Here is a 26,461-nt window from a genome sequence, read left to right on the forward strand (position 1 = left end):
GAAGAGGCCGGCAGAGCCCACGCTGGGATTGGGGGCCTGGGTTTGGCTGCCCTGACTCAGGTGTGGTGCTTTCAGCCATGCAGCTACCCAGGGCCTGGGCTCTTCGTCTAAAATCCAGGTTGGATAGGGATCAGTGGGGCCAGCAGTGGACTGTGACCTGCAGAGAGGGGGCATGGAGGGATGCCCCAGGACATAGCCTGCTGCCGCAGGTGGTTCTGCCCCACCTACTCTCCTCGGACACTCAGCTGTCCCCTCACTAAGGGACAGAGTCCCCAGGCCTTCACTCTGCAGGCCTTTCCTGAAATCGCAGCTGGGAGCTCAGAGCTGGCTGGGCTCTCTTGGGGCACCTCCAGTCCTGCAGCAGGCACTGGGTCCCTGACCAGGAGGAGACAGCCCCCATGCCCTTACACTGTAGGACTGGGGTGAGGATGGAGAAAGGGCTCCTGACGCCGGGGGAGGTCAGGGAGCCCTTCTTGGAGGAGGTGAACAGAGTGAACCGAAGCGCAGGGAAGGGCATGCTCTGAGCAAGGGGCAGCCTGTGCCAAGGTTCAGGGGTGACTCTGCAGCCACCCCATCTCTCTGCCTGGGTTGGCCTGCTCTGCCCTGGCCCTGGGCACGCCCTGGGTCTGCCCACCCTCCGAGGGCTCCCCAGGACATGGTGTACCAGCTCCCAGCACGTGGTTCTGCAGAGAGAGGGGGGCAGCGGGGCAGGGCTGCGACTGCCCGATAAGATGAAGTGAAATGAAACATTTCCTGCTGCATCCAGGCAGGAGGCAGCAGCGGCGGCCGGCCAGGTCACCCCGCAGCGGAGGGTCCAAAGGGAGAGGTGGGGCTGGTGAAGGAGCGGGGAGAAGGGCGGGGGAGCAGGACGGGAGGTCTTGAGCCCAAGTCCACACTGTCACGGTGGCCCCAGTTGAGCTGGTGATGACCGAAGCTCACTCCTCTCCAGGCCACGCCTCCTGGCCGTGGGCCCTAGTTCAGCACCATGACAGTCCCCTCCTCACTACATACACACCACGTACACACACAGGCACAGGCTGCAATGTCTTTCCCCTGGGGCAGTCATACAACAGCGAGTGGCCGTGGCGATGACATTCAGAGTCCTTCTCTCTGTGCAGGTGGAGTCCCGGTATCGCTGCAGAGGTCAGCCACGGGATTGTCCAGGCTGGACGGGCACGGCTGAGCCCAGAGCAGCGCCAGCAGTGACAGGCTGTCCTGTTGGACTCTGGGGCCACCGTGGCCGACCCTCCAGCCACACGGGGCAGAGGGCAGCTCGTCATAGTTGTCTCGCTGTGCGAGAGACACGCACCAGGATGGCTAAAGCGCTGCTATTGCATTAAAATCTGGCATCTTGATGTGAGGCTGGCCCGGAATGGAACCCCAGCCGGGCTGTGTGACCTCGGACAGGCCCTGTTCCTTGAGCGCTGTGAACCTCAGTTTCCTCATCTGGAAAATGGGATGGGGTACACACCTCGCTTTCTGGGGTCTGAGGACTAAATGAATGGGTGCACACGGTGGGCAGGGGCTGAGGTGCCCCCACCTTTTGTTGGGAGTGGTCTGCTGTCGGCTTCCAGGCGACACAAAGGACAGGGTCAGTGCAGCAGGAGCAAGTGGGAGGGGAAGACAAGGCTCTTCTGAACCATGAGGAAAGAAGGTGGTCATGGGCGCAGGGAACACAGGAGAGGCTCTGCCGGGGCAAGGGATTCTGCCCACTCAGCCCGGGTTCCCACAGGCCTTGTTGCTGCTCCTTCAATGGAAGGCTTGGGGCATGAGGTCTTCTGCAGGGAGACCCCAGATGGCCTTGGCGGGGGGCAGAAGCAGCTCTGCAAGGACTCGGCCCTGGGCCCGCAGCAGGCATCCCAAGGGTCTGATGTGGGCTTCCTCCAGGGCCAACTGGAGGTTCTGCTGGGAAAGACCAGGTTGGGTCAGAGCAGCTTTGGGGACAAAGACCTCCCAGGGCTGATATCAACTCAGTGGAGGCTGAAAGGGTGGGTGTGTGACCCCCTACTCGGCCTGGTCCTGCTCTAGGCACTGTGGGGTGCAAAGGCAGGCTCTCAGGGGCATGTGCACAGCCCGAAGGCCAGCGCCTGGCGGGAAGGTGGGGTGTGCCAGCAATGGGGAGGATGGGGCTGCGGCGGGTCCCAGGGGATGGGAATTTGGGGTGAGGAACTGGCCTTTTAGTCTTGGTACAGAGAGGAGTTGGGGGAGCTCTGAGCCAGGGCAGAACATGGTCTGGTTGGGTCTAGAAATGAGCCGTCTTGGGGGGGACTACAGTTTGGGGGGCCAGGGTGGGAACAGGAGACCTGGCACTGCAAGTCTCAAGAACAGGGCTGGTGGGGAGTGAGAGGCAGCAATCAACCTCGTCCAGGGCAGGGTGGGGTAAGCTGGGGTTTCAGGCCCCCTCAGGTGCTACATGGGGAGGAGCAGGAGGGAGGAGTGAGATCCTGGCAGAGGGGACACGGGGACAAAGTCACGGAGATGAGAGCCTGGCTGCCTACAGCCTGGAAGGGAGGAGGAGCAATTTAGTGTTGCTGGAGCATGACACTGTGGGGCCAGGCTGAGAGCCACGACCAAAGAGGGAAGACAGAGGCTGTGCCCAGGGCATGGTGGGATCCCACAACATGCCAGGGGCACAGGGCGGGAGCGGCTCTCGGCCCTCAGCTGACTGTGCAACAGTGACAGCCGCAGCCCAGCCCCACCCCATTGTTGTGACGTCAAGTGGGAGGATGGGAGCCAGGCCTCCCCCGCAGCCTCCAGGAACCTGCTCAGTGCCCTCTGAGCTCCAGGCTCCCCTGTCTCCAGCACACCATGGAGCTAGAAAGGGTTTCCTCCTGACACCAGGGGCCCTGGAGCTCATGTAACTATCCTCCCCCAGCCCAGTAGGGCCCCATGGGCATCGGGGAGCAGGAAGGGCATGGCCCCGGTGGCCTCGCATGATGGAGGAAGGACAGGACAGCAGGATGACAGACGCAGGGCCCTGGGGCTCCGGCCCTAACCCTAAATGGACACTCACCTGCTCCACTGAAGTCACCCTGTCTGAACTCCATCCGCTGCGCCAAGACTTGCAGGGTGGTGGGGAGACAGGGAGCATCCCACTTGTTTGGAAGCGCCCTCTGGCTGTCTCGTGGAGTGGCCTAGCTGAGCAGAGGAGGGAAGCAGTATCCCAGCAGGAGGACTGTGTCCAGCACAGGCTGGACGTCCAAGGTGAGGGGAGGAACCTGGAGAGGAAGAGGAGCACCTTCAGCAGAGGGGACCGAGAAAGGCTTCCTGGAAGAGGTGGCGTCTGAGCAAAGCCTCACGAGAGTGGAGAGGATCTGAGGACACAGAGAAGGGAGACGAGGACATGTCCAGGGGAGAGGACAGCATGAATAAGGGTCTGGATGGGTGTGGGGGCAGCCACATTTGGGGGAAATCTGAAGGCCTGCAGGGGACAGTTGTGCCTTTTAGCAGGGGCGAGAAGAGGCATCAGGCCTGGCTGGCTTGAGGCAAAATGTGCCGTCATTTTTCCTGGGGGCCAGGAGTGTGGTGTTGGGGTGTGGCCAGACCTGGCTGTCACTGTCTTCCTCCCATCTTTCTGCCCTGGCATGGGGTGGGGGCAGTCACAAGGTCCCACAGGTGGCCACAGGCCTTTCTGCATCTGTAGGATGGCAGCAATGGTGGCATCCCTCTCAGGGCTGACATGCAGTGGGAGGGGCATCTCACCCGTGAGAACGGGACACGTGCACCTTGTGGTTCATGCCTGGTGCATCCTGAGTGTCCCGTTCTCCTTCCCCACCCGTCAAGGACCTGAAGCTGGCTGTGCAGCCCCTTCAAGCCATTCCCTGGAAGGCATCTGTTGACAGTGCTGCCCCCAGGGTCCAAGCCCTAAGGGGAGGTATGCCCTGGAGGCATGGACAGAACCTGCCCAGTGTCCTGTAGGGCTCCAGGCTTCCTGGGGTCATCTCATCCTGACACACACAGGGCCTAGGTGGCAGCTGCTCCCCACGTGACTACACCCATGTCCACAAAGGTTGCCAAGAAGCACCAAGGCAAGGTCTCTTGGCAGGTCAGCCTCGGTGGCCCAGGCCAACCCCCAGTCCATCTGTCTGTCCAACAGTCACCAGGTCCTTCTGCCAGCAGGAGCAGGAACGTGGTTCCATGCACCCAGCTGGAAGTGACACTGAGACAGGTCGTCCCCGGGGCCCGAGTGCTCTACTGGCTCCCCCTGGGGCCATCACTGGCTCTGCTGACAGCCGGGCCAGGAAACCAGTGGGAGGCGGCTCATTCCCCCTTCCGCGGTCCCACAGGTCATGGCTTCCCTGCTCTCAAAACACTTCGGCAGACCTCTCAGCTGGGCGGCCCTCCGGTGCCAGGCTCTCAGCAGCATGCCCCTGCTCACCCTTCCTTCGAAGGGGAGTTCAAGGAAGGGGAGGGCGGCAGCCCCAGCAGGGCCCAACAGCCCTGGTTCTTACCTCATCCTCACCGAGCCTTGCTTTGTGATCCTGGGCCTCTTACTTAACTTCTCTGGGTCCCAGATTTCTCATCTCTAGGATGAGATGGCCCACATGCCACAGGCTGGGAATGAGAATTTCCAAACAAGTGTTGTTACCTGGCTCGGAACCAGAGCGGGTCACCAGTGATGCTTAGTAAATGTCCTGTGAGAGACCAGAGTCAGAGCCTGGGTCAGGTCACAACCGTGCCCCCACTCACTGACTCACTGCACCTGCAGGCAAGCCCCACCCCTTCCTGGGCCTCAGTTTCCCCTGGGTCCTAGCCTTTCTACTCTGAGCACCTTCATTTCTTCAGCAATCCCACGTACGATAAGGCCCCTTCAGAGGGGACCTGCTGAGGTGGGGTCTCCTTGGCAAGGGCTGGGAGGAGGACGCTCATGGGAGTCGCTGGCCTTGGTCGGGCCTTGGAGGGAGGGCAGCTGTTCCTGGCAGCCTCAAGCGAACGCACTCATCCCATCCTGTTTTCTGTTTGCTCAGCAGCACTGGGGTCATTTGCTGAGGGTGTACCTGGGACCGGATTTCCAAAGTCCAGTCCAGGCAGAGGCCAAACCCACCGCCCTGACCCACTTCACCTTCCCTACTGGGGTGATCAGACCCCTGCCTGCTTCTGCAGAGCAGCTCAGGAATCCGATGATCAATGTGTGGCTCGTGGCCAGCGCCAAGAGCTTTCCCTGACCTCTGCTGCCCCCTTGGCCTGACCCATGGGCGCTAATGGTGACTTCTGGGGTGGGGGTACCAAAATTTGATCTTTAGCAATTTTTTTCTCTGATTTTTGTTCCTCACTGTAGAAAATATGACAAATTCAGAAAAGTATAAAAGAAAAATGTTAAATTATCTAGCATTTCACCAGCCAAGTATAACGACATGAACATTTCTTTGCTTGCATTACTGTCCGTGGCTGTCCGTATGCAGTTATTTTTTCAATGGGATTATACAGCTCTTTTTCTGAGCGTGCCCGTCTGCCTGAGTCTTGAGGCACTCTTTGAAAGTCTGATTTCTGGGGCAGCATCAGAGCCTTATTGATGAAACCAGCCCCTCTAGGCAGAGGTCAGATCTCCCGCTTTGGCACAGGGTCAGCAGGGCTGCCCAAGCGTCTCCGCGAGCCTGCCAGCTGATTCCCAGGGAGAACCCAGGACGGGGACAACCAAGTGGGTGCTCGTCTGGGCGCTGTGTCCTCAAGCAGGCCAGCACCCTAGCAGGGCCGGGGCAGGCACGTGTCCTTCCTCACACCCATCCGTCCAGCCCACACAGGCCACAGGCAGAGGCAGAGGAGCAGGGGCCCCACGGCAGGGTGAAGTGGACCCCGGATCCCTAACATCTGCCAGGTCCCACAGCCTACGGGACACTCCACACATCAGCTATCGGGGCCTCCTCCTGACCCGCCAATCCTGCACGCCAGGAACCCAGCCCTACAACATGCAGGCACCCGCCAGATGCAGAGCTAGCAGGGAAGGGGAACTTGCCCCCGTCACTCCCCTCTGAGGCTGAGACAGTGGACCAGACCCCACCTGTGTCCTGTGAGGCAGGGCTGAGGGTGGACCTGCTGCCCTGCAGGGAACAACTGACTTCAGAGGCTGCCGCTGCCCCTCCCCACCCCCACAGTGATGGGAAAGGATGCTCAAAAGAAGCACTGAGCGAGTGACCAGTGACCCTGCCATGATGGGACTCGGTGCCACCGCTGAGCTGGGACCCTTCAGAGTGAGGAGTGAGGGCTGGCAGGTGCAAGGCTGGGCCCCCTTCTCTGGTACCCACATCCCCAACCCCTGCTACTTTGCAGATGACAAGGAGTTTTCTTCACGGGGTGGGGGGACCAACTCCCCATCTCTCCCGGTCTCACAGCCCTCCGAGGGGCTGTGGCTGTGCCCCTGACGGTGGGCCACGCATGGCCCCTAGCCCTGCCCACCCCGGCCTGTTCTGAGCAGCTCTGTCCTCTTTGCTCACAGGCTGCGCAGCCCCTGGGTGCCCTTGTGCCTCGGGCAGCCCCGAGTCCTGCAGGGCCGGCTGGCCAGGTCCTCGCCCTCGAACTGGGACAGGTAACATACCTGTTGTCTCCCCTGGCTCCCTGGTGTCTCTGCGTCTGTCCCCAGACATCTGTCCCGTGTCTGTGTCCAACTCCCCGAGACAGATGCAGAGGCCCAGAAGGTGAAGGTGAAGGCGTGGGCTGGCAGCACAGCCTCACAGCCCTCACCCCAGCAGCCCAGCCAAGGGTTCCATCCTTGGACTTGGGCCCCCTGCAAGTGGCCAGAAGGGGCTCCCAGTGGAAGGCAGAAGGGAGATCCCTCAAGGCCTCACCATGTGCCAGGGGAGGTGGGCACTCATCCCCGACCAGGGAATTCCCACAGGCAAGGAGGGAGCCAAGAAGCATATGGGCATGCACACACATCCGTACGCACGCACGCACGCACACACACAGGCACACGCACTGCGGGTTAGCCCCAGATCCTGGTGTAACTCACCAGGCAGCAAGCCCAGCAGGGCACCCCCAGGTCCCCAGACCTGGAAGGGTGACCCCAGGCTGGAGGGCGTGGCCCTGGCTGCTCTGGGCACCACACCCCTCCCTGTGTGTCTGCTAAGGAGCTGTTTCCAGATGCTGGGGACTCCGCTGACCCATCTCAGCCCTTGCCAGGCCACCTTTTCACCCAGGGCAGGGGGCAGAGGCCTCTGAGCCGCAGGCCTCCAGCAGTTTGCCCCAGACTGCCAGTGGCCTGGTGACCCCACCCCACACAGTGCCACCTCTGACACTGTCCACTGTCGGGGGTCCTACTATGTAGAATGTGAACCAGCGACAGCTCTGCCTGTGTCTGGGCGCACCACCCCGTTCTGCAGATGTGGAGACTGAGGCTGCTGTGGCCCGGCAGGGCTCGGGTTAGTGTCTGGTGTGGGGGACACTGGACAGGGAAGGAGGTACTGTTTGGGCGACCGCAGACCCCACGTGCACAGCCTGGACCGGGCAGAGGGGACACGTTCAGAGGTGTGAGAAGCTGAACCCCCAGGACTGGGTGACGGGCTGTGAGGGGTAAAGAGGGGTCACCATGCCCACCCCCAGGGTGGGGAACGTGGAGGGCAGTGAGGGTGTGGTGCATGTGGCTGCACTGGACGGGTTGGGTGTTGAGATGCCTGAGGGCCATAGGTGGGTGGCTGGATGTGCTGGGGGTATGGAGCCTGGCAGACACCCCGCCGGCTGGATGGAAGCCTGGGAGGGTCCTTGTGCAGCTGGCTTAGAGGGGATTCGGCCTGTACATGCAGGACGGGGGTGCAGGTGCAAACCAGGGCCTCAGGAACAGCCCGGGCAAGGTCAGGAGGGGCCTGTGATGTTACCGCGGACCAGCAGAGGTGGGGAAAGATGTGGCAGGAACCCTGGGGCGGCCAAGTGCGGGGCATCAGCTATGCCTGGGGACGGGGTGCGTGTCCGTGGCCGGGTGCCTGCAGCAAGCGGACACTGAGGCAGAGAGGGGTGCGAGAGCCAGGCGCCGGGGGCACTGCTGGCCCAAAGATTGTTTGGGTGTAGCAGGTGGGTGAGTGTGAGGGACTTGGGGAGGGGGGAGCAGTATTTAAGGGCTGGTGGAGCAGGGAGTCAACTGCTGTATCTGGAAGGCCATCCAAAGGCCGGGGTAAACTGAGGCTCTGTGAAGCTGCCTGACGTGTGAGATGTGTGCCCCGAGCCCACCCCGCAGCCCCTTCGTCCTCCCTTCCCACACCTGTCCCGTGGAGAATCCCTGCCTAGCTCATTGTCTGCCTCCCCTGTGCACCGCAGGCTCCCAAGGCAGGGGCAGGGTTTGTCTTACTCCTGCCTGTGAGGTCTCAGACAGGTTGCTGGCTCTGGGAGGTTAGGGTAGGGGCCTCAGGGTGCCCAGGAGGGGCAGGGCTGGGGAGGGGGCACAGTGAGCTGGGGGTGCAGGTCTCAGAAGAGCGAGGGCCTGAGGCTGGTCAGTGAGGCCTGGGGTGTGGCTGGAGAAGGGGTGAGGACTCGGGGCTGAGGTGGCCACGTGGGTGCATGGACAAGGCCCTTGCCTCTTCCCAAGGGCTGTGGGCACACCAGGAGGCCCTGCAGGGAACAGTGGACTTCAGGGACTGCTGCCCAGCCATTGTGCCTGCCCTGGGAGCCCTGGATGGCACAGGAGTCCCCGGGAAGCTCACCACCTCCCTGGGGAGGACAGGCCTGTGCTGGGAAGCAGCCTGGGACCTGTAGCTGTCAAGTGGTAGAAGTGGGGTGGCCACGGAAGGCTGCCTGGAGGAGGTGGAAGGAAGCCTGAGCACTGTCCCAGAGAAAGCTCCTGGAGGCAGACCCGTGTGGGCAGCTGGGGCACTTTGCCTCAGGGATTCCCTCTTTGCTTGTTACTCTGCATCCTCTTGTGGGGACTGACTCGGGAAGACCCGCCCTGCCCTTCTCTGATTTTCTCAAAAACGTAAGCAAGTCTTTATTTTTATTTATTTTTAAAAATATAGTCCTGGGCAGGAATCCAAGAGTGCTTCCTGGAGGCTTGCTGGGTGTGTGCCCGTGGTGCCACATGTGGTTTACTCACAGGGCCCAAACAGAAAATGCCTCTGCTCGGGGCTGGGGGAGTGGTGGCCCCAGGAGGACTGGGAGCCTCCTGCCTGCCCTCTACTCCCCGCACTTGGATTTGGGTCGGGAATGTTGTAAGAACTCGGGCTGTTGCCCAAGGTCCCACAGCACATCCAGACAGAGTCAGGGTTCCAGGCCCTCTCCCACACCTCAGGTTTCCTGCATGACACCCGGGACTTCTGTCTTGTCCCGCCCCCATCTCACAGCAACACCATCCAAAAGATGTTGGTCCCGGATAGCCCCTGGGCTGTGCACCCATCGCAAGGAAAGAACTGCTGGCTGCGACCCCGCTCTGGCCCAGCCAAAAGGAAGTGTAGCCCCTGCCTCGGGGAGCTCAGAGCCGGCCCTGTTGGAGGCCCCCACACTATCCTCCTGCCTTTGCACAGCTTTAGTTCAGGTGAATCGTTGGCAGGTGGTTCGGAAGAGTGGGTCACGGTGGGTCTCTGTTTCCTGAGCATGTGGGGCTCTGCATCCTGGGGTCCTACCCCCTAGGAGACCCCATTCTGGGGGAAGAAAATAGCACCTCAAGAGCTGTGTGGGTTTCTGGAAGGCTTCCTGGAGGAAGGGGAACTTGAACAGGCCGGGACCTTGCCAGGTTTCCCGTGCTGCATGCAGCCTCACTGGCCATGGTGGTGGACACTGCCTGGGCATGGGTCATTGCCACCAAACCTCTCTCTGGCCCAGAGAAGTGACCCAGGGTCCCGGGGCCACACAACCATTTTGGGGAAAGCAGGTCTGGTCTTGGGCGTGGCACTGCTGACTCTGGGCCTCAGCCCTCCCACCCTAGCCCTGTGGAGGGGCAGGAGTGAGGGCCCTGGTCACCTGCGCCACCAAGGGCCAGCTCCGTGATCGACAGCCTGGGTGCTGATAGGCACTCTTATACCGGGGTCCTTTAAACCACCCCCAACACACTGGCCAGGTTCTGGGGTCAAGGACTCCTCCAGCCACCACCTGGGATTTACCTGAGAGAGGCACTGGTGGAGTCTGAGGAACCGCCCGGGCCAGACTGGCTCAGGGTCAGAGTCCCTAACTCTGGGGCGCCGTGGTCTCCAGTGACGCCTGGGAGGCTGTGTGTGTGTGTGGGGGGGGGGTGGGTGTGTGTGCGCGCGCGCGCGGGTACTCGCGTGTTAGTGCGGCACGCCCCGGCTGGCCCGCCGGCCTCAGTTTCCCCCGCTCAGCGCCGCGGCCCCGCCCGCCGCCGCCATGTCGTTGCAGCGCGCTGCAGGAGCAGAAGGGCGAGCTGCGCAAGCGGCTGTCCTACACCACACACAAGCTCGAGAAGCTCGAGACCGAGTTCGACTCCACGCGCCACTACCTGGAGATCGAGCTGCGGCGCGCGCAGGAGGAGCTGGAGAAGGTCACGGAGAAGCTACGCAGGTGAGGGGTGGGGCGAGGGCCGGGCCGGGGCGGGGCAAGAGCCGGGCCGGGCCGGGGCGGGGCGCGAGGGCCGCGGCAGGGGGCGAGGCCCGGGAAGTCGCACGTGGTGTTCCCCTCCCAGCCTGGCTGTTGACCCCACTCAGATGCGGAGTCCAGAGGTTCTGGCAGGGGAAGCTCTTCCTCCAAAGTCACACTTTGGAGCAGCCGAGCCAGGATTTGAACCCGGCAGATGTCCAGACCCAGACTGGTCCACCCGGGGCCCAGCCATGGTCTGCTGGGTCCTGATGGGAAAAGCTGTGTCTAGCCCGGAGATGAACCAGTTTAGGGACCATTCCCTTGAGCGCGTGCGGGCTAGTGAAGTGTCGATCAAGGTGTGCCAGACTCCCTCAAACACCACAGTTTTCTAAAAGCAGTTTTCTTGCGCACATTTAAAATGGATGTTTTTCTGAAATGTAATATGCACTTTCCCATCTTCTTAAACAGAACATGAAAGAAGCATGCAACCTTTGCTGTTGGCTTTATTTGCCTCCCTGTTGCCCCCAGGGAGGACTTGCCATAGGGATAGGGTTTGCTCCTCTCCGAACAGCCCCATTTCCTGGGTGTTTTGGATGTCACCCTCCATTCATACGGAAACCAAGTCTGGGCAGTGCAGTCAGACCTCAGTTAAAGTCTGGGCCCTGCCCGTTACTGCTTTAAGTAATTAAAGTTTCACCTCAGTTTCCCTATTGGCAAGACAGGGGCCATAACACAACACATAGGTTGTCTGAGGCAGGACACCATCCCCAAGCCCCTCCCACCAACAATGGAATCTCCAAACACCTGATTCCCGCCTGACACTCGGCTCCACTCCTCCATCCTGGCAGAACCGAGTCTTGTTCACTGTGGGGTCTCCAGCCTTACCCCAGGGCCTTTCACATAGTCAATGTTAAGTCTCTTCCCTGCTCATTTTGCATTTGAACTGTCAACCCCATAACAGATTTGTAAGAATTGTGGGTCAAATGTGAGTAAACTGGCTCCACGTGCAGATGGGACAGAGTCTCTTGTGAATGACAAGCCTTCGCTTCTCATCTTCAGGGGGTTCTGGGGTGGAGGGGGAAACATAGTCCTGGGCCCTGGCCTAGGAAAGGCTTCTACCGAAGTTTGCTTTAATGGGATGTTTTCTGCTCTGTGCAGAGGGGCACAGATTCCACCAGGGTGAGGCTGGTGGGGTGAGCTCAGGAAGTCCAAATTCAGCGCCACCCTGCTCAGCAGGCTGTGCAGCCATGAGGGTCGTGGGAGGGCCAGGCCTGGCATGACAGTGACCCCATTGCCTCCTGCGCCAGGATTCAGAGCAACTACATGGCACTGCAGAGGATCAACCAGGAGCTGGAGGACAAGCTGTACCGCATGGTGAGGCCGCCAAGCAGCACCCACTCCCCCACCCCGCACCTCCTTCCCTGGGGGAGCCACCCAGCTGACACCCCTGGCCCACTCAGGAGCTGGGACCCAGGTCTTGCTGGTCCCACCCCTTTCTCCACGGAACATGTGGAGCCGGGTGGATGCTCTCCGGCTAAGGGCATACTTGGGTCCAGGGCTCCCCCGTGCTGCCTGAGCGGCGGGTGGGAGCACTCCAGCCTGGGGGTGTGTAAGAGGGGCTGTGGACAGAGGACATAAACTGGGAACCGGCCTCCCAGCTCAGCCTGCCAGTCCAAGGACCTGGGCCCAGGAGGATAGAGAGGCCGAACTCAGGCCCTGGGTAAGCCAGAGGCAGGTTTGAGTCCCAACTCCACTCTCATGGGGACCCTCACACCACCTGCAAATGACCTCAGTGGGGTTGCCATTTTCTCTGTGACTGCACCGCTGGGACATGTCCAAGAGGGACAGGGTGTGGGTTTCTGGTGCCACTCCCACACTAGGATGAAGAGATTTCCTTTCTTTCTACTTCGGTGACCGGCTCATTTTGTTTTTGAAAGCAACAACCTGCCTCCCTTTGTGGTGCTGTCAGAGGGGCGGGGTGGCAGGCCTGGGGACTGCGCATGGCTCTGCCTGGGTCCCTGCACAGGCCCTTTCCTTTCTGAGCCTCAGTTTCTCAGTCTGTCTAGTGAGGTGGGCTGGGCTCTATGCCAGGCACAAGTCGTCTGTCCTCCGTCCCCACTCCCAGCTGCTGAGGCAGGACGCTGTCACCTGTGTTGCACCTGCGAAACTGAGGCTCAGGGTGGCAGTGACGTCCCCAAGGCTGTCTGGATTGGCAGTGTTGGACCCAGGAACTGAACTAGGGTCTGTCTGTGCTCGTTAACCCCGCACCCTTGGCCCTTCAAGTGTCTTGTCATTCATGGCGACAAGGGGCAACACAGGGGGTGCGGTTGAGTGACTGGGCTGGCCCACCAGGAGCCAACCACAGACTTCCTCCTCCCACTGTCCCACCCCCAGGGCCAGCACTATGAGGAGGAGAAGCGTGCACTGAGCCACGAGATTGTTGCCCTCAACAGCCACCTGCTGGAAGCCAAGGTGACCATCGACAAGCTGTCGGAAGACAACGTGAGTGCCGCGCACACTTGGCCCGTGGAGGGCAGCTGGTGGGCCCAGGCGAGGGCTTCCCAGGATGCACTGGGAGTCACAGTCTGACTCTGAAGGGGACTGAGCTCAGCTGCTTCAACCCCAGCCTCAAGGGGTTGGCACAGGGTACAGGATGGACAGGCCGGTCAGGGCTTGGAGAAGGACCTAGTGCAGTTGGGGAAGGATGGGGCTGCCTCGCTGAGGACGCCAAGGGCGTCCTTAAACAGATCCTCTGTTTAAGTCTGTAAGGACTTGAGCTAGGGGATGCGGGGCCATATTATCCCATTCAAGGCAAAGCTTCCTGACCCCAGGGCGGGGTCACGGCCACTCAAGACTCCTGCCCTTGGCCTGTTCCAGGGTCGCATCACAGCTGTGTGGCTGCCCATGGGGCCTAATTTCAGGTACCCTGTGAGATGGGCCCAGCTGCCCCCCACAGACCCCGGACAGCTGCCTCTGAATTCACGAATTAGCTTCTACTCCTTGCCAGACCCTACTAGGCTCCAAGATGATGGTGTGAACAACACAGGCAAAAAAAAAAAAAAAAAAAAAAACATCTCTGCCCACGTGGAGTTCACATCTGAGTGGGGCAAACTGGAGTATGTTAGACGTGTGAAATGCTGTAGAGAAACAGAAAGTGAGGAACGGTACCAGGGAGCCGCCAGCTGCGGGGCCTGCAGATTTTAAGAGGGTGCTTCTGGAAGGGGCTGCTGGGCCAAGACCTGAGGGAGTGAAGGAGCCAGCCATGCAGACATCCGTGGGAAGAGCGTTGCTTCCAGGCAGAAGAAAACTGTGGTGTGCAGCTGAACGTGGTTAACTTGGAGGACCCCAAAGAGGCCAAAGAGTGCCCAGGGGGAGGGGGAGCCAGGGTCTGAGATCAGAAAGACCCTAGGACGAGGGCAGGACCAGAACGATCAGAAGGAGGCCAGGGCCATAGTCCAAAGGATGTTGGTGGCTCAGGCAATAGTGGAACTGGGCAGAGGGCTGAGATTCTGGTTGTGTTTTGAAAATAGAATCAACAGGACTAACCAAGATTTAGGATGTGGGTTGTTAGAAGAAGAGCTGGGTCCAACCCAGCTACAGGGTTCGGAGCCCAAACAAAAGGAGTTGCCTGCCATTTCCTGGCTGGGGATAGCTGGGGAGGGGCAGGAGCTGGGTGGGAGATGCATAGGAGCCCTTCGAGGGGAGATGTCACCAGGGCAGCAGGAGGTCCGGGTCTGGAGTTGAGCGTGAAGGCCAGCAGGCCAGTGGAGACTGCCGAGGCAGCATGCAGATGAGAAGCAGGGAGGCCCCAGGACGGAGTAGGGACCAGCAAGGATGCCTGGGAGGGAGTGGCCAGCAGGCTGGGGGACACCAGGCAAGTATGGTGCCCCGACAGCCACTTGAGAAGGGGGCTGCAGTCAATGCCCTGGCCGGCTGACTTGCCAGCTACTGAGAGACCAGGTCAGAGGGCCAAGAAGAGGCATTGGGATTTGGGGAACTGGAGGTCGGTGGTGGAGTGGAGCAGTGGTTCCCGGCACAGGCCACCCTTCTAAGGAGTGTGGCTCTAACAGGAGGAGGACAGGACGACATGGGCTCGGGACAGGAGGTGCTTCTTAACGTGACAAGGCCAGGCCCCTTACGTAAGTGGGCACTAGTCCCGGGGGCCTCTGTGCAGGGATGGTGCACATGAGGAAACTAAGGCATGGCCAGCTTCAGTGGTTTCCCAGGTAACCCAGGTGGTCGCTCACAGACGGGGCCAGAACTCAACCTCGGGACTCTGACTCCAGCAGCCCTGGGCCCTGGGCGGCCAGAGCACTTGCCTCCACCTGCTTGCTCTGCCCGAGTGTCCCATGAGCATTTCCTCCCCAAGCCAGCAGCTGCAGCTGCTCAGGAAAGGCTCCCAGCTGTCCCAGAGATGGCCACCTCAGACATGAATAGCCCAGGCGCTTGGGTACTCAGCCAGGTGCGCCAGGGGCTATGGACATGGCACCGGCTTCCCAGCGGCAGCCTCTCCTGGTTGTGGCTGGTGGGGCTCAATGGCAGACCTGGGCTGGCTGGGCAGTGCCTGCAGTCCTCTGGTGCCAGGGGCAGCTGATCGACTGGGGTCACACAAGGGGCCAGTTCTCAGCTCTCAGGCAGTCATGCTGTTCTGTTCCTAGGAGGCCCAGGAGGGCACTGACAGGGGCCTGGTGACTCCAATTCCTTCCACCGTGTAGGCCAAGTTAGGGGTACCAGCCTTCAGTGAGGGAGGCTCCAGGGCCGTGGTCAGGGGACAGAAAAGTGCCTGTGTCAGAGACAGCCTTCCCTGGACAGCAGGACGCCTGGTGCTGGTTGGGTTGGGACTGTGGCCAGCCTTGCCAGGAGCAGCCATGGGGCAGCTCAGGTGGGTCACAGGGCCTCCGGGCCACCCCAGGGCTAGCTGTCAGAGCCCTCGCAGTGGGGACCCCTGTGGGGCGGGAATGCAAGCCCCAAACACAGGCACATGCAACAGAGATTCTCAGTGGCGAAGCCACACCCCTTGAGTCCTACTGTTTGCATCTGTTTTCAGCTCAGGAGGCTGAGCCAGTGCCCGCCTGGGCCTGGGGTCACACACCTGCCCGGTCCCTGCCCAGCCCTGCAGCCATACTGTTTCCAGGCCACACTTTGGGAAGGGGGGTGCGAGCAGGAAGTTTGAAGTACAGGGTGGAAGGTGCTGGGGGCTCATCCTGCCTCCCATTCCTGCCTGGCACTCCCTCCCAATCATCTTTGGAAGGACTCTGGGAGCCTGAGGGACAGGTAGAGGGAGACCAGGCCTGCTCTATGAGCCCGGGGGGCCCCCAGGAGCTCAGGGCCATTAGGGCTCCTTCTTCTACCACTGCCCCCCACCTTATGGGAGGTTCCCATCTTGGCAGGGTCCCCAGGGCACCAGCTAGGGCAGCGGCAGGGCCCTCCATGCTCTGGCAGCCCCAGGTCAGAATGAGGCCCTCATTTTGCAGGCAAGAGTGTGGAACCCAGAGAGGGCCAGAGCCAGCAGTGGGTCCCTGTCCTGCCAGGCGCACAGCAGGCCCTGTGAATCCCACTGCCCCCGCTGGCCACTCGGCGCTGGTCAGGGCGCCGGGGCCTTGGCTGGGGTGAGTGGCGCCGAACGCCTTCTCTTGTCTTTTAGGAGCTCTATAGGAAGGACTGCAATCTAGCGGCCCAGCTGCTGCAGTGCAGCCAGACCTACGGCAGGGTCCACAAGGTGTCTGAGGTAACGTGGCCCCACAGCCAGGCCCACCCTGCCCCGGGACCACCGGGCTCCTTTTGTGCCAGTGCCACCCCAAGGCCATTCCCCAAATTATCTTTGAGGAGGAAGATGCCGGCTGAGCCTGAGCCTCCTCTGTCCCCCTCGCTCCTGTGGGGCCATGACATTCCTGATGGTGGAGGGGATGCCAGAGACACCCCACCTCACACAGCCGGGCAGCCCCTGGCCCTCACCAGAGTCCCTCTGGCCCACCCCAGCTGCTGGTTGCCCTCTGTTCCCTTTGAAGGCTGCTCCAGGTCCTTGCTTCCACTGAGCACTGACACGGCAGAGTGACCTTTGCGGAACTTTGCAGGAGCCTGTGGCTGGGCACGATGACTGACGGTGCCTATTTCAGAAAGAAAATGTTCAGGAAAGAGGGCGGGACTGAGGCCACACGGCAGGCAGGTAGCAGAGCCAGGACCCAGAACCAGGCCTGCCCGATGCCCAGGGCAGATGGGCCAGTGGCCCACACCGGCCTGCCTATGGCCACTGCACCCTGCGCAGCCCGCCCCCCAACCCTCCCCTCACATGCAATCTCCCAGCCAGGCCTGTGTTCCTTTCCCCTGGTCCTGGGCCATGCCTGAGACACTCACAAAATAGATCAAACAGTAGCGGGACACCCCCACATGGCACCAGGCACTCTCAGCCCTGGCCCTCAATCTTTGTTGCATCTGTTTCTGAGTCTGTCTTCTTCAGGAATGCTCCAGCAGCATGACTGGGGGGCTGGGGAGCGGGTCACGCCCCCAGTAGAACCCATAAACCCATGGGCCTGGGAGAGCAAGTCAACCCCTTGCTGGGCACAAAATGGGTGGGGTGGCGCTGGGAGTGGGTGCAGCCTTGAGTGGGACCTGAATCAGACCTGGGTTCTGGCTTCTCCAGGCGACTGCAGCTTCTGGGCTGTCCTGGGTGCAATCGGAGTGGGGTGGGGAGAGATGACCCAGGATCCCAGGCACTCACAGCACCCACACCCCTGGGCGCTTGTTCAGTACCGCATCCTGGATCCAGGCTCCCCGTGGTGTGATTTGAGAAGCCGGGAGGCCCCGTTCGTCTGTCTGTCTGCCTGTCGGTCATGGCTAACATCAGTCCTCAGCTTCGGGGCCAGGGCTGGGCCGCCGTGCTGACGGTGACCCTGTCCCTGCCCTCCCGCTCCTCCCACCCGTTCCAGCTGCCCTCGGACTTCCAGGAGCGCGTGAGCCTGCACATGGAGAAGCACGGCTGCAGCCTGCCATCCCCGCTCTGCCACCCGGCCTACGCCGACAGCGTCCCCACCTGCGTCATTGCCAAGGTGCTGGAGAAGCCGGACCCCACCAGCCTGTCCTCGCGCCTGTCGGATGCCTCGGCCCGCGACCTGGCCTTCTGCGACGGGGTGGAGAAACCAGGCCCGCGGCCCCCCTACAAGGGAGACATCTACTGCAGTGACACAGCCCTCTACTGCCCGGAGGAGCGGCGGCGCGACCGGCGGCCCAGCGTGGACGCGCCCGTGACCGACGTGGGCTTCCTGCGGACCCAGAACTCCACCGACAGCGCGGCCGAGGAGGAGGAGGAGGCCGAGGCGGCGGCCTTCCCGGCGGGCTTCCAGCACGAGGCCTTCCCCAGCTACGCGGGCTCACTGCCCACGTCCAGCTCCTACTCCAGCTTCAGCGCCACGTCGGAGGAGAAGGAGCACGCGCAGGCCGGCACGCTGACCGCCTCGCAGCAGGCCATCTACCTGAACAGCCGCGACGAGCTCTTCGACCGCAAGCCACCCGCCGCCACCTATGAGGGCAGCCCTCGCTTTGCCAAGGCCACGGCCGCGGTGGCGGCCCCGCTGGAGGCCGAAGTGGCTCCGGGCTTCGGGCGGACCATGTCACCGTACCCGGCCGAGACCTTCCGCTTCCCGGCCTCTCCGGGTCCCCAGCAGGCCCTGATGCCCCCAAACCTGTGGAGCCTGCGGGCCAAGCCGGGGACCGCCCGGCTCCCCGGGGAGGACATGAGGAGCCAGTGGCGGCCCCTGAGTGTGGAGGACATTGGCGCCTACTCCTACCCAGTGAGCGCTGCCGGCCGTGCCTCACCCTGCAGCTTCTCTGAACGCTACTACGGCGGGGCCGGGGGCAGCCCGGGCAAGAAGGCCGAGGGCCGCGCCAGCCCGCTCTATGCCAGCTACAAGGCCGACAGCTTCTCGGAGGGGGACGACCTCTCCCAGGGCCACCTGGCAGAGCCCTGCTTCCTGCGGGCGGGCGGCGACCTGAGCCTCAGCCCGGGCCGCTCGGCTGACCCACTGCCCGGCTACGCACCCAGCGAGGGGGGGGACGGGGACAGGCTCGGGGTGCAGCTGTGTGGGGCCGCCAGCAGCCCTGAGCCCGAGCAGGGTTCCAGGGACTCCTTGGAGCCAAGCTCCATGGAGGCCTCCCCGGAAATGCACCCTGCAGCCCGCCTCAGCCCCCAGCAGGCCTTTCCGCGGACTGGTGGCACGGGGCTGAGCCGCAAGGACAGCCTCACCAAGGCCCAGCTCTACGGAACCTTGCTCAACTGAGCGCCTGCGTGCAGGCCTGGCCGTGGGCCCCTCCCCGCCAGCCCACGGGGCCCCAGAGGGCCGGCCCCACCTCTCCCCAGCCCCCGCTGTTCCCCTGCCCCTGCCAGCGAGGAGTCTGTTCCTCCCAGCACCTCCTCTCCTCCCCAACCCTGTAGGCCTGAGAGGAGGATCCCCCACACCGCGGCGTCCACCCAGCCCCGCCCCGTGGAACTCCACTTAGAACGTTTTTCACACGTCCTTCCCCCATGTGAGAGGAGCATCCCCCCTTTTATAAAGCGAAACTATTTTTATAGAGAAAAAGGGTCTTTCTTAACGCACTTGGCCTCCAGCTCCCTGGACAGCTGCCTTGGCGTTTTCAACACAAAGCTCCTTTATTTTTTGGGTGAGGGTGCGTGGGGCCTGCCCCTTGGAAGGGAAGGGAAGGACGGTGTCCTGTGGAGACCAGACTCTGCAAGTAGGAAGTGGCGAGACCACCCCCGCCAGCCAGTGACAAGGGAACCCTGAAGCTGTGTCCATGAAGAGGGAGCTGAAACGAATTCGGGGCTATGAAGTGTTTTAAAATCCATTTTTCGCAGTGTGGCCACCACACCGCCCTGAGCCCTCCCACGGCCCATAGTCCCTGGAGGGCTGGGATGATGCCCCAGTGCGGCCGGTGCTCACCTCCGCCCCCCGGGTCCGCCCCCTGACACGTCTACTCTACCTCAGACATGATGAGGCCCTCCACTCCTGGTTTCTGTAGCTTGCATTCCTGTCGTCTCTGATGCATGCCCTGTCAGTTAGCACTGTATTTTGCATTCATTAATAAAAGACGCTGGTGGAAAGAATCTGGGTTGGGCTGTTTCTCCACCTCCTGCCTTTTGGTCTCGGGAACCTGGAGCCCCTGGTGTCCCCCTCCCCAGCCAAGTTGGGCCCCTTAACCCCACTTCACACCCCATCCCCATAACACCCGGTCCCCACCCCGGCATCCAAGTTCCTATCGAGGGTGTGGATTCTCCTGCTTTTCCCAACCCACCGGATACGACAGCTCTTTCATCTCATGCTCCTGTGCGCTGCCCCACCGATTTCCTGGCCCCTAATCCTCGTGTCTCCTGGCTTCTGCTCCTGGAGAGGTACCGGGGGTGCAGACGGAACGTCAGCAGGCAGCCTTTCCCTGGGCACACGGGATGCTGCCACTCTGCTCTGCCTTCCTGCTGGTATTGGGAACTGGCTGTCAGTCCAGGAAACGCTCCTTTGGTTAGAAAAAAAAAAATTGCTTTCTTTTCTCCAGCTCTTTAAGATTTTCTCTTTGACTTTGGCTTTCTGCGGTTTCCCTGAGGTGTGTCTGGGTATGGAGTTCCTTCTTAGGAATCCTTCGCAGGATCCTCAGGGAGCCTCACATCTGTGGATTGGTGTACTTCACCAGTTCTGAAAAATTCTCAACTATTATTTTTGTAAAACATTTCTCTGCCCATTCTGTTTTCTCCCTCCGGGTTTGTTTCCCAGACCTGTGCTACCTCAGGCCTGTAGTGGCCCTGTCACCACCCCCACTGTGCCCTGTGCCACCCCAGGCCTGCAGCGGTCCCTGTCACCCTTCCCCACACCCTGTGCCACCTCAGGCCTGCAACAGGCCCTGCCACCCCTCCCCACACCCTATGCCACCTCAGGCCCACAATGGGCCCTGTCACCCCTCCCCCACCCTGTGCCACCCCAGGCCTGCAACGGTCCCTGCCACCCCTTCCCACATCCTGTGCCACCCCCGGCCTGCAGCATGCCCTGCCGCCCCTCCCCACACCCTCTGTGGCTGCTGCACTCTCCCTGCTACACTGTGCATCATCTGTCTTCCAACTCACTAATCCCCTCCTGTGTCTATTCAGCCACCACACACAGCCACTGAGGTTTTCATTTCAGTTACTCATGTTTTTCATTTCTGGAGTTTCTACTTGGTGGTTCTACAAATCCACAGTGCCACTTTCTTAGCTTCCCATTCCCTGGAGATATTTTCCAGCTCGTCTCTTATTTCCGTCAACATGGTGGGCACAACCATTTCACAAGCTGGTCTGGGACTGGACCGTGTGGTCTGTGCAGGCCTCCTCATGGTTCCTGCTCCGGCAGCCCTGTTTCTCTGGACGCAGCCTGCTCATCTTGGACACACACTCATCCCTGCCCTTGAAGATGTGCATGTGTGGGTTCAAGGCTGAGGATGGAGGCCCCTCTCCAAGGGGGCCTTTATGGCTGTCCCTGTAGGTGCCTGGGGGCACGTCCCAGTGGGGAGCACCTCAGCCCGGGTTCATGCCTGGAGGTTCCCTGGCACACCTGGCTTTGTGTGTAGCTCTAGCGTTGCTCTGTCTCCGGTCAGACGACTCCAAGGAGAGTGGGCACCAGCCGTGGCTCCCTGCATCCTTGCCCTTCTGCTTCCTCTGCAGAAGCAGCCAGAACCAGCCTGGCTGTGTCTTCTCCAGCCATAAGTGCCGCCCCAGGAAGCAGCATCCCTGAGCCAGAGGAAGCTTGGAGAGGTTTGGGATTCTGGTCTCCTCTCTGGGGCCGTGGACAGAACAGGAGCCACAGTCCTCACTGAGCTGGGGGCAGCCAGGAGGGCAGGAGAGAGAAATAACTGGCACCCGGTGGGCAGAGGCATCCCCAGAGGGGAACCCAAGCCTCAGCTGCCCCAGTGTTAGCTGCAAGATTTCTGTCACTCAGACATGGGAAAGCTGAGGTCAGAAAGAGGGGCGCTCTGGCTCTCCCACCGCTAGGTGACAAAGGCCCTGCCCAGCTCTCCTGGGGGCTACCGAATCAGACGTACCTGCCCTGGTAGGTCTGGGCAGCCTTGGCCCAGATCTGGAGGGCTAGATTCAGGCTGTTGGCCCCCACATCGCCACCTCAGAGCGCACCTCACAGGGCTCTCCTGCCTGGGCTGCAATGCCTGCCACAGCCAGGCCTGCAAGGTGTCCTGTTCCCAGAGCAGCCGGCACTATTAGACCCTTGCCTAGGACTGGGTAGGGACAGTGACTTTGGCTGCAGAGCCAGGCAGCCTTCCGGCTCAGGAGAGAAGAGGAAGGAGAGGGTCCACACGGCTTGCAGCAGCAGGGTCAGGCTGACACCCCCAGCGTCGGGGGTAGTCAGGACACTGCTCCTTGTGGTGCTGAGGCTGGGGAACCTTGGTTCACCACCCCCAATTCTCATGGCTCAAAGCTGGCTCAGCAGGGCCCTGAGACTTAGGAGCACCAATGGCTCTGACTGGTGACTTCTCTCGCAGGATCCCTCGGGCTGGGTCTCAGTGCCCCGCTCCTCTCCCTGGTGCTGTTGTCAGCTGGCAGCCTCATGATGGCCTCAGGGACCTGGCTCTGCCCACAAGGAACTCAGAGGTAGGGGAGGAAGGCAGACAGTATAACACTCAGCTCAGGGCTTCCAGAACACAGGGCCTGTGGGTATCTGAGAAGGGAGGGCCCTCATGCTCCAGGGGGATGAATGAAATGGGTCAGAGGAGAGGATCACACTGGGTGCTGAAAGATGAATAGGAGTTCAACAGGTATTTTAGGCAAATGGAACAGGGCCATGAAAAGACACAGATCTGTGACAGCTGGAGAGTTCCAGAAACTGTTCAGTGCTCCCGTGAGGCTCCCAAGGGGCTGAGCTCTGGAGCTGGCAGTTTCCCTCTGGACCTGCCCTTTGACATTCTGCACTTGGACTGTCCCCACAGCTGGACGGGAAGTCCTGGGCAGTCCCCATCTACCCAGGCAGCTGGCCATGGCACGGGGTTCCCTGCTCCACCCCTGACCTCTCCCTGCACTGAGATCCTGCCTTGCCTTCAGGGAGGCCCTGTGTGCGCATCCACCACCCGCCCACACATCCATGTATGTTTCACCTCAGCTCTCAGTAGAGCAGGGCAGGGTTGGTTGGGCTCTGCCACCAGTTGATAGTGTCACCTTGGGCAAGACCCAGGCCCACCTGGCCTGCTTCCCTTTATGGAGCCTGAGGACATTCATAAATGCAATTTCCAGGGACCCTCTAGGTAGCTGGGTCTCCCACCGTACAGAAAGCCAAACTGAGGTGGAGGTGGTGCCCACAGGAGGCCATTTGGGAAGGGATCCCAGGTGCAAAAAAGAGCACAGGCTTGGGGTCAGAGGGCCCTGGGCACGGCTCCCTGCCCTCAGGGCAGCAGTTTCCTCTGCTGGACAGTGGGGATCATGGACACCCTGTCAGGAGCTGCGAGCACCAGCTGCACTCAAAAAAAGTCACGGCCACGCCTGGCACACAGCAGTGCGGCCAGCATGTGCAGCCAGCACACACAGTCTGCACGGCACCTGGAGGTGAAGCCGTTTTTCCCCACGATGGCTTTGGATCTGGCATCTCAGATTTTCTAGGAGAGGATGAAGGTGAACACTCAGCCCCAGGAAGGTGGGTGGAGGGAAGAGACCACACTCCTTTTTCATTCCTGCTCCACATTTTCTAAATTTAGCTTTCTTATTTTAAAACTGCAAACAGTGAACTCCCTGACACCTTGCCGAGGATCAAAGTCAGTCTTTAAGAATGTTCTTTGGAAGAAAGTATTTGGAAAAAGAAATAGATAAAAGCATGGTGCACACCTGCCATTCTTCCCAATAAAATGACCTAAAAAGGGAAGGGGCTGGCAGCCAGCTGGCACCCACAGCGGCTTGTGTTGAGAAATCAAACCCACGGAGGGCGGAGCTAAGAAACCACCACAGTGGGTTTTCTGCGAAGCCCTGGGTGGCCCCGTGGCCCCAGAAGGGTCAGAGCTTTGGGTTGGTTCAAGGCCACCAGCTTGGAAAATAAATGGACTTCAGGTGCACAGAAGTGGAAGGTGTTGGTCCCAAGTGAAGTTGGGTGACAATCTGCAAAGTTCTTTCCTTTGCCGTGTCTCTCCTCATCCCCACAGGCCCACTTTACAGATGAGAAAACAAGGCTCAGATAAGCAAGGCCCCTGCAAAGGTCTCAGACCAGCAGGAAATGGCCCTGGGACGTGAGCTGGTCTCCTGGCTCCGAGTCCCACAGGTGGCAGGCAGTGGTGTGTGCCCAGCACAGGAGCGGGGCCAGGAGCCCAGGTAGACAGGAGGCCTTTCAGCAGCTGTATCCCAGCCCTCAGATGCCTGATGCAGTGTCATCTGTGACTGATGCTCACACTAAATCAGTGGCAACGTGAACATACAACGGTAGGGAACAATCACCAAATGCTGCGATGAAATTCTCAATCACAAAATCATCATCAGGAAGGTGGAAAACCACTGGGGTTTGCACTGGGTCAGGAAGCAGAGCATCTAGACTCCAAGGTCTGGGGCTGGCAGTGAGGTGTGGGGATGGGAAAGGCAAATGAGAAGCAGCCTGAGAAGCCCAGGCCTCCCTCCACCCCGACCACTGCAGCTTTCCCTCCCCACGTGTCCGGGTTCATTCGCACAGCATCCATTCATTCCACAAACACGTGCTGAGGCCTGCTCGGGCCTGCAGCTGGGGAGACACACCCTCATGAAAATACTTGTAGGAGGGCCCTGCACTTGGGGAGATCACTTTCCCTGCTACAAATCACAGTTCCCACCACACCTGCCCAAGGAGCCTGGGTGTGGAGCATAGGTGTGACAGAAGTCAACCAATCTGAGTCCTTCCCTGGACTCGTCCAGTGGGAATGAATGAGGGCGGCAGCCGCAGTTGGTGGCTTCTGCCGTTAGATTGAACCTGGACAAGGCCAATGCCCAGAGAGTGACAGGGACAGCAAGGGTAGGAACAAGGGCCCACCACCCCATGGTCCACTGTGGCGAGGTCTGAGAAGGGAGCCACATCCGCCCTCTACCCTAAACTGGCTCAACTCCTGCGTCAAGTGGTCAGCCTGACACTAAGTCCCAGCACCACTTCCTGAGCGCCTATGACACACGGGCCCTACCAGGAAACACACAGACACAGTCTCACGATCCCCACGAGATGGACATTATGTGTTCTTGTTTCACAGAAGGCACTGGGAGCCAGGCAGCTTGCCCAAAGTCACACAGCGATGAAGGACACTGACAGGCCCACGTCCCTGTGGAAGGCCCACTCCGTGCCGGGCTCAGGCACCAGGAAGGAGCAGGAACCCCAGCCTGGGGCATGTGCTCCACTGCAAATGCAGGTGGAGGGCATCAGCGGGGCTGGGGGCTCTGTGGGGAAAGGGGGCTGTGGGTGAGGGAAGCTTTCATGAAGACACCACCCAAGCAAGTACTGAGGGAAGGAGGCTGGGAGAGGGGGATGGTGGGCCCAAAGGCCCTGAGGCACCATCAGCCTGCCGGGTGGGGGTGATGGGATGGGCCCCACAGGTCACAGGAGCTCCCCTCTCAGAGCAGGAGGAGAAAGGGCAAACGCCAGAGGCGTGACAAGAGGGAGGCCCCAGCAGCCACATGGGGCAGAGGGCAGAGACGACCCATCTCCCACACCAGCCTCAGCACCGCCACCCCCAACCGCCTTGCTCAGGCCAGTGGCAATCTTCACTTTCGCCGGTGACCAAGCTCGCCGGGCACAGGGTGCAACTCTTTTCACCAAAACAGCCGTTCTTGAGCCTAAAAGAAACACACAGAAGGTGCTCCCACTGTGGGTCATGAGGATGCTGCCCCCACATGGGCCAGGAGATCCCACTCACCCTGTCCTCAAGGCACAGTAGGGGGACATGGGGCCATGCCCTCAGCACCCCCAGTGCTCAGCTCCAGCTTCCTCTCCCGCAGACAGGCACACAGTAGGTGCTGTAGACCCGGATGCCTGCCATGTGTCAGGCTCTGTGGTGACTGTGGGGCAGGAGGGCTCAGCCCTCAGAAGCCCCACCTCAGGGCCTTTGCACTGCTCCTCCCTCATCTGGGATACTCCTCCAGTGGAGCCCAGGGATCCCAAGGACCCCGTGGACACACTGACACACAGGTCTTCACCCACCGGCTCCAGGCCAGCTTTAGCCCCGTCCTGGGACACCCCCAACAGACTTGACCTTCTCTGACCCTAGCTGTGAGCCTGCAGGCCTGGCTCTTCCCATGCCCCCCTTCACAGATGCGGAGATGAACCTGGGAGAGGAGCGGTGCCTTGCCTTGCCTTGCCTCTGCTATGGCGACAGTGGAGCGGGGACAGAATCAAGGGGAGGGGAAGCCAAGTGCCCACCTCTTCCTGCGTCCCCCACTGCTCTGGCCCACGGGCCGCCTCTTCACATTCTCTGCCTTTCTCCACTGACTCCCCTGCCAGGGACATCATCTTCACCAAGCTGAGGTCTGCCTCCTCCAGGAAGCCTTCCAAGGTACTGGTGGGCCCCACCCTCACCTGTCAGCAGATCCCTGGGCTCCTGGAGTGGCCCCTCAGTTCCAGTTCTGTCGGGGTTTCCATCTAGTCAGCCTGTGCAGGCACCTGGGGAGCCAGGCCTCCTCCCAGCCCAGCTCCTCCAGGCTCCTCAGGGGTCCCTCACTTCTCCACGAGGCTCCCTCAGCAGGTGAGCACACCTGCGTGTGCAGCACACACACTGGTGGGGCAAGAGGCGGCCCAAGGGGCCCAGGGCTTGGGCCAACCAGGGGCCCAGCTGGCCACAGTCCTGGGGAGTGCAAGCGGCTGGGGCCTGTGAGGCTGGTGGGGCACTGAGCTCCAACAGAATCCCTGAGGGCAGACCAAAGACCCAGACTACCCCCACTTCAGGACTCCCTTGCTGGGACTCCCAGAGCGGGGTGACCCCATCTCAAGTTCGCACAGTTCTCTCTGTCTCCAGAGCTCCAGCAGGCCTGGTAGGAGGGAGGTGAGAAGAAGCCACTAATGCAAAC

General features: G+C 61.0%; 1 protein-coding gene across 1 annotated transcript; it reads left to right on the forward strand.

Annotated features, from left to right (window-relative positions):
* The first annotated feature begins 1,088 nt into the window (after positions 1-1,088).
* Positions 1,089-19,543, forward strand: BEGAIN (brain enriched guanylate kinase associated). The gene is made up of 9 exons (XM_026455081.1): positions 1,089-1,143; positions 1,760-1,919; positions 6,434-6,523; positions 7,537-7,620; positions 10,108-10,431; positions 11,754-11,820; positions 12,841-12,948; positions 16,091-16,174; positions 17,373-19,543. Exons 1-9 carry the CDS (start codon positions 1,089-1,091, stop codon positions 18,717-18,719), a joined length of 2,319 nt encoding a protein of 772 aa, XP_026310866.1. The 3' UTR covers positions 18,720-19,543.
* Positions 19,544-26,461: the final 6,918 nt, after the last annotated feature.

This window comes from Piliocolobus tephrosceles, chromosome 6, assembly GCF_002776525.5.
Source record: "Piliocolobus tephrosceles isolate RC106 chromosome 6, ASM277652v3, whole genome shotgun sequence".
Classification (NCBI taxonomy): domain Eukaryota; kingdom Metazoa; phylum Chordata; class Mammalia; order Primates; family Cercopithecidae; genus Piliocolobus; species Piliocolobus tephrosceles.